Here is an 8,105-nt window from a genome sequence, read left to right as displayed (position 1 = left end):
CAGGTTGCTTACCTGTAACTGATGTTCTTCGAGTGGCCATCTGTGCATTCACACAACCCACCCGCTGGCCCCACTCGGTGTCGGCGAGTGGATATCGTTTTTCTCGGTACCGTACTATAATTTGCATCGGTACCGTTTGGATTATGTTGCTGGGTGGTTATTGTTTTCGGTACCGAAATATTATTTGCATCGGTACCGTTGGGTTATATCGCTGACTAGATATTGTTCTCTGTACCGTACTATAATTCACATCGGTACCACTGGGATATAATTGTGTTTTCTCTTTACTTTTATTTTTAACCTCTAGAGGGCGAATGTGCGGTCTTCAAGACTGAGTAAAATGGCGGACACTCTGCTCTATTTATACCACGAAGGGGGAGGGGGGGAGTTTTCCCGCCAGAAACCGTTAGCTTTCTAATCTTCCGGCCTAGGCACTGAGCAGGTGCAGCAACCCATATGTGTGAATGCACAGATGGCCACTCGAAGAACATCAGTTACAGGTAAGCAACCTGCTTTTGCCCCATTGTGCAAATTTAGAAGTAAACTCAACTGAGTTCAGTAGAACTTACTCTCAAGTAGCTCTGCATCGCATTGCGGCCTAAGAAGTAAATGTTCGATCACAAATAACTTCTGTCACCTATCCAGTTTTTATCTTTCTTTTCGAAAAGAATGATAAAAGATCTAATCATACTAACTGTCCACATGGTGGCAGACTTCATCTAGATGTGAAAAACTCGGGGCAGCCCTCTTCACAGCAGTGCCAAATGTCCCTTTGATTTTAAACAGCATGTTTTCATATATAATATCATTCACATGTTGCACACAAAAATCAATCACATTTTAATGCTGTAACCCAGGAAGCATCCCACAGATCTGCAGCTTGTATTTCTCTGTAATTTCAGTTATCTTCCCAGTAGACTCTGACCCAACTCCATAGCTAAACCTAATTATATGTGTTTTGGTTTTGTATAAAATCATTTTCTTCTTATGTATGCTGATTTCTCTTTCTTTCAACAGATACACCATGGTGCTCTCCTATCAAGGTTAAATATGGCTATGCGAACTGCAGAAGCCCTCATGGAGGCTATTACAAAAATGTCTTGGGAACGAAATGTGACATTCGTTGTCAGAAAGGTTATGAACTCCATGGTCCTCAGCAGCTTATTTGTCAGTCGAGCAAACGCTGGTCTGGGAAAGTTTTGTGCAAACGTGAGTGGCTTCTGTGTTTACTAAAGATTTGCTTTCAGTTCATCCAGAAATAGGATTTGCATCTAATATGAAGGAAAAAATAAAATTATTATTTCTATTTTTCTATGCAATTTCACCCATCTTTTTTCTATAGTTGTATGCAGAAAAATAATGAACTTTCACATGGAAGTCACCAAGGACAATGCTGTACCCTAAGGCAGGATCCTCCCAACATTGCCACTGTAAAGCTCTAGGTTAATCCAGGCCACAGGCCACCCCATATGAGCAACACTCTCCGTGATAAAGTTTTGGTGGGGATTGCAAGTTCAAGATGACTCAAGCAAGCAACCTGCTTTAGGCAAAGGCGAATGGAAATTAGCTGGATCTGTTTTGAAGCTTAACTTTCAATTTGTTAGGATCACTTTCTGACACAATTGTGGCTTTGATTTGTGAAGATTCCCTCCTTTCTCAGCAGCCTTCTTAACTCGCTCATACACTGATCCAGAGACACACATATGCGATCCTTCAGAGAGATTATGCTGGGTAGGCTACTGACAGTTGCAAAGGCAAGTGAAGCGAGCAAACTTTCCTTCTGTGAAGTTTATTCCATTCACTGTAACTTAGAATACAAACCAAAGAATGTTTTCCTGACCCAAACAATAATATTGGTTAGATTATTTTTTGCAGTTATAAAAATGTACATTTATGAGTAATCATGATGATTACAGCACCATATGTATGCATGGTGCTTTGTAGAATACAAGAGGGCATGTCTTTGCCATATGGAGTTTGCAAACTAATCTGCTCAGCATGTTCATTGTATGATTAACAAAGAAAACATTTAAAGAAAAATATGAACCCCATTTATGAGCCACATTTCATCGGTTGCGCAGATTGATTCCTCTCAGGCAAATTGGGCTGGAAGCCCTACTATCGTATATTCATTAACTAAGTCAAGCACATAACAGAAGCACTTCAAGAGGAGCTGGTAACAGCAAATACTCTAATGATGCAATATGATGCATCATTTGACAGAAAAATTCCTACCGCTCTTTGCATTCCCCAGTCAGCCATGCTAGCTGGAGAATGCTGTAGGTTGTAGGACTTTCCCCCTTTCTAAAGATACATAGGTTTATGTTACTCAGTATTTAGCCATGCATTTGCAGTGTGGCCTTTTTGAATAGATATATATATATTTGTAATTGCTCTTTGGCATCTAAAGATATCTTTAGATGTCAGAGCTTAATTTCAAAATGGTCTTCTTTCAAGTATTGCATTAAGCTATGAGAAGTCTCTTTGTAATGTTCTCAGTAATCTGTTGTTGTTTTTCCCTCCTTAGAAAAACGTTGCCAGACCCTTTCTATGCCAGTTAATGGAGGATTCAAGTGTTTAGATGGTGCATATTTTAATTCCAGGTGTGAGTATTATTGTTCACCTGGTTATCAGTTGAAAGGAGACAGAATAGTCCAATGTATGGATAACAAAGCTTGGAGTGGAAGACCAGCTACTTGCATTGGTAAGTGTAGAATCAAAACAGTTCACTATTACATTTGGAGGGTAAAGAAGGGGACAGTGGAAGGAAGTCTGCATGGTACACTATGGTGAAATAGAACAAGCTATTGGCATAATTGCTACCGATTAACATTCCTCTCCAATGTTCTCGAATCCAACCAGTTCCTTGGTTTATTGGGGATCAGTGGTCTACAAATGAGGCATGATGACAACTAGAATGCAGATTGCACAAATCTCGTAATGAACATGACCGAACTTAAGTAAGAACATGTTATAGTGCTTATTTTGTGACAGTCCTTCAGGTGAAATGGTCATATTTCTTTGCCTCCATTGCATCCTAGTGTAGCTTTTCTAGGTGATAATTGGTTTAAGACAAAACCTAGGTGACAATGTGGTGGAATTTTCAGATGCCTGTTGTGATAAGTCTACAAGGCACTTTGAAGATAAGATAACTTGTATCTGTGCTCAATTTGATATCATCATTAATGAAGCCCTACATGGCTGAGACCCAGATATCAGCCTGCCTCTGAAAAAATGGCCTCTGATTGCATGTGTGTCAAGTAAATGGCAAGCGAGGGCACCTTCACAGTTGTTCCCCACTGGTCCCTCAGTATTTAATAATTTCCCCTGCAGAGCTGGGAGTAGCACCTGACTTGCAGCTGTTTTGAGAGCAAAACCTTTACTACTTTACTAGGAGCATAAATGTAAATGATTTCTCTGTTCTGCTGTGTTTGCTTCCCTTTTTGCTTAGTTATTATTTTGTCATTTTAGTGGTTTTACTGCATTGCATGTGTGATCTTATTTTGTACACTACCCTGGTATCTGAAAAATTTAAAAATGTTTCAAACGATAACAAAATTAAAATAAATCTATTCCTAAGGGACACAGAATCTGCCAAATGTGACCATAAACAATCTGGAAAAATACAAAAGACAAACAATAAACAGCTAGTAGTTTGCAGTTGTAGTGTTGCAGCTAAAACCATTTCCAGAGCTTTCTGATAAAAAATAAGATAATATGCACTACCAGCTAACACGTGAAGCCCTCTTGGTCCCTCTTAACCAGCTGATACAAGAAAAAGCTGAATTAATATTTGGTACAAAGTAGGGCCATCCATTTAGTCTTGTTTGAGATCTGGATAGTCTCTTTAGGTGAAGCAAGAATGTGTTTGCTTTTTCCTGTCTTTAGGAAAACAAAATACTAGCAGTGTTATACTTAAAAGCCATTTGAATCTTTCTTCCCTGGTGGGTCTCTACCCAGAGTTTAAGCATATCTATCCAATTGTAAGTACTTCAAACATGGAAGCCAGTAGGATATGGCAGTCATTAATGTGAAAGGACAAATGTGGTACAGTACTTTGAACACAGGTCCTAGTTTAATATCTCCACCATTCATGAAAGCTGCTTGGTGACCAATCATTATCTCTCAGCTCAGCCTATCTCATAGGGTTATTACAAGGATAAAATAGGAAGTGGGGAGAGATGTGTAAAGCACCCTGAGCTCCTTGGAAGAAGGGTAAGGGAAATATCATAATGAAAGTCTCTTTCAGTGTCTTTTCAGTAGTAGGATTATATTTCCATAGGTCTTTCAGACTAGCATAGCCATAGTGTACTCATGCACCCACCCAGATGTGCTGTTTCCTTCAACCTTCTTTAAGATGGCAAATAGTGAAAGTACCAAAATATTATGGTGTTAGATATGGAGCGTTTTAAATTTAGCAGCACTCCAGCAGCTCTTCCAGTACCTAGATGTCCCATTTTTGACCATGTACCTTTCATGCAAATATTTGTGAAACAATATCAGAGTCACTTTAGGATGGCTTTGTTGTAACTGGCTCTCGCTATTTTGTCTGTATTTAATTGTTTCTGCTTGTCTGGCTCAATTGTAATTTGTTATGATTCTCATAAAGCTACCTCTCCACTATGTTACAGATTAACAGGGAGAGAGGTAGGGAGGTTGGGTTTATATGCTTACTGTCTCTAAGCAATTAAAATGACTTAAAGCATTCTGGTCCAGCAAGAAGAGTTCACTGATCCATGAGTGCCTGGAGCTGCAGTTCCTATAGTAACACAAGGTTGTTGTCTTAATGTATCAGAAATTCATAGTGATCCATGGAAACTTAAGGTCCTTCGCTGCTTGGAAGCAGAAACTTGATCATCATATATCTGAAGCAATGAATGCTCCAGAAATATTTCTGTTCCCACAATCATTAATTTCAGTTTACATGTGTTTAATGCCATGAAAACTTGGAATTTGGGTTCATGCATCCAACTGCCTTAATGCCAGTTTGTGTTCTTACGACTGTTCCCTGTGTATGTTGTAAGCAAAGAGTCTAACCACACTGCACTTGCACAGCTGTAGTTTCCTACATCTTTCTCAGTGTGCCTGCAGAAAGGTTGAAGTAGTATGCAGAAGCATCAGCTTCTACCTATGGCAAACACATCAAATTACTTACTTGCCATAAAGAGGAAGCAACTAACACAGTACAAAGATCTCTTTCTTCAAGCTGCTGAGAGCAGAGCAGCATGTACACTGGTCCCTGAGGTTGCTTCCTACATTACATTGTTAGCATTTACCATGCTGAAAACATAATGTGTAATACCTGCAGACACTTTGATAAGACACCTTGAGTATTTCAAGTTGCCTACCCCTTCCTGTAGCTTGTATTGGTAATGGGAAACTTCTGTCTTTGGGTCATATAGTGAGACACAGCTCTTGGTCACAAAAAAGTGCCCACAATAACAAGCAAAATACATAAAAAATGTTTTGAAGTGTCCAGGTAGAGTTCGGACAAGTTATGTAGGTAGATCTTTTTTATTCAAAAAGTTTCAGTTTCTCATCTTTGTCCTACCTTGCATACTCATTATGCTAAAATGTTCCATAATTCCAACCTACACCAGAAATTATCTATTTTTCTGCATTGATACTGAAGCACAGAAAAGAAATAATATGTACATTTATGCACACTTAACATTTACACTTTTAAAGAAACTATACAGTTCTTCCTGTATAGAATATTTGTCTCCTTGTTAGTAGCTATGTACAGAATGGTCAGTTTCAACACTGTTCGCTCCATGTCAGCCATTAAAAGAACTGAGAAGATCATTTTATGTTATTAATGTTTAGATATGAAAATTCAGTGTGCAGATGATGGTAAATGGAGAATAATGATATGTAGGCGAGGAAGTGTTTAATAATTAGAAAACAAATGTGATTTGATAAGAGCTCATTTTTATAAAGAGTGCTTTTTGAAAGGCTTGAGTGATGGTTCTTTAAATCAGTGAGTTTTTGAAATGAAACTAAAAGCATTTCATTTTTTCCCGAGATTCTGTCCTTTTTCTTTAAAAAAAAAACACATTTAAAATTTAATCTGTATCTTTAATCTATAAAGATTAAATATATTAAATCTATTTAATATATATCTTTATAGGTATAGCTAAGCATGCTTAGGTATCTGGATTAGGGCTTGATAATGAACCTGTTAAGTTTGTTTCTGTTGTTTAAACATGTGCTGTTCACATTTCTTGAGTAATGTTCATTTAAGACAAACAGTAGTGTTTGTTTATTTACAGATATGGAACCACCTAGAATTCAGTGCCCAAGTATAAAGGAGAAAACAGCAGAACCCAATCAACTTACAGCCCGAGTGTTCTGGGACACTCCAGAAGGGCGGGATACAGCTGATGGCATTTTGACAGAGTGAGTGGAGTCATGTGTTACAGTTAATATCACAACTTACAGGAGCTTGGATATACAGGGAATAGGCATCCAAGTCTTGAAGTAAGCAAGCACCAAAAGGCTTGTGTTGAATTACTACTGGTCCTGCCAGTCATAAGAGACCGTGTAAGTCTGACCACCCAGGTGATTTGTGATTCTGGAGGCCTGCATGTCCGAGCTGCATTTCATTAACACATGGCAAGTGTTGCATCTCCTGGACCAAGATTATGCATATTTTGGTTGTGCATTAAAGTCGCTATATGTTAGACTATGTTTGGTCTCTTCTCCAGTATTTTAGTGCATAACAGCATGTGATATTGTTACACTTGTTACCACAGATCATGCTCTGGTCCATTTAGGAGTCCAGTTTCCCAACTCGGTTAAATTTTCTGACACAACACATGAATATTCCATTGTTTGATGATGCTAATTTTGAAACATGGATGACTTCTGAATGTAATGAATCTTTTGAGATTGAGGGTTCAGCCTCATTTTGTACTATTGAATTAGAGGCCTTAAAGGCTTGTAGGAGGAGAAAGATAATTGCAGTTGCTTCCTATAAAAAACCCCTTAGGAAACAGAACTGGAATAAACAATTTTGTTTTTGTTCCTGCTGATGTTGTAATGCAAAAAGAGTTTTAAGCATGGTGACCCTGGAGTGATGGCCTAGCAGCAGATCACAGGTTAGCTTCCATAGGATTGGTACTTGTTTTTACTTGCTTATCCGTATAGTTCTCCATGGGTGTCAGTGAGTATTTTTTAACAAGGAGTGTAAATTTTGATGTAAAATTTCCTAAGCATAAACAGATCATTCCAGACATGAAATACAAAAGGTTACCTTCATTAAGTCACCATGCAATACAAACCCCTTCATGGATCACTGCCTTGTCGTGGCGAAGGGGCCTGTGTAGCTCAATGAAGCTATGACCTATGCCGTGCAGGGCCACCCAAGATGGACAGGTCATAGCAGAGACTTCTGACAAAACGTGATCCACTGGAGAAGGAAATGGTAACCCACTGCAGTATCTTTGCCATGAAAACCCCATGGACTGTACCAAAAGGCAAAAAGATATGATGCCAGAAGATGAGCCCCTCAGGTCGGAAGGTGTCCAATATGCTACTGGGGAAGAGCGGAGGGCTAATACTAGTAGTGCCAGAAAGAATGAAGCGACTGGGTCAAAACCAAAAGGACACTCAGTTGCAGATGTATCTGGTGGTGAAAGGAGAATCCGATGCTGTAAAGATCAAAACTCCATAGGAACCTGGAATGTAAGATCCATGAATCAAGGCAAGCTGGATGTGGTCAAACAAGGAATGACAAGACTGAACATCAACATTTTAGGAATCAGAGAACTAAAATGGACAGGAATGGGTGAATTTAATTCAGATGACCACCAGGTATACTACTGCAGGCAAGAATCCCTCAGAAGAAATGGAGTAGCCTTCATAGTCAATAAAAGAGTAGGAAAAGCAGTACTGTGATACAATCTCCAAAATGACAGAATGATCTCAGTTCAAATCCAAGGCAAACCATTCAACATCACAATAGTCCAAGTCTATGCCCCAACCACTGGTGCTGAAGAGGCCAAACTTGCCTGTTACTCCAGTTATCTTTTGGCTTCCTACTTTAGCATTCCAATCCCCCATGATGATAAGGACATCATTTTTGGTGTTAATCCTAGAAGGTG

At 39.0% G+C, this 8,105-nt stretch overlaps 1 protein-coding gene across 1 annotated transcript in view; it reads left to right on the top strand.

Moving 5' to 3' along the window:
- SRPX (sushi repeat containing protein X-linked) overlaps positions 1 to 8,105 on the top strand; it is a 22,611-nt gene that overhangs the window by 3,482 nt on the left and 11,024 nt on the right. Inside the window, exons 2-4 of the mRNA XM_044441716.1 lie at positions 1,018 to 1,209; positions 2,528 to 2,704; positions 6,273 to 6,399. Of these exons, the coding sequence (XP_044297651.1) occupies positions 1,018 to 1,209; positions 2,528 to 2,704; positions 6,273 to 6,399 (496 nt within the window). The remainder of the gene's footprint in view (positions 1 to 1,017; positions 1,210 to 2,527; positions 2,705 to 6,272; positions 6,400 to 8,105) is intronic.

This window comes from Varanus komodoensis, unplaced genomic scaffold (genome assembly GCF_004798865.1).
Source record: "Varanus komodoensis strain SLA01 unplaced genomic scaffold, ASM479886v1 scaffold4, whole genome shotgun sequence".
Taxonomy (NCBI): Eukaryota; Metazoa; Chordata; class Lepidosauria; order Squamata; family Varanidae; genus Varanus; species Varanus komodoensis.
Note: the sequence above shows the minus strand (reverse complement) of the source record. Positions and strands in the feature narration are given on the sequence as shown.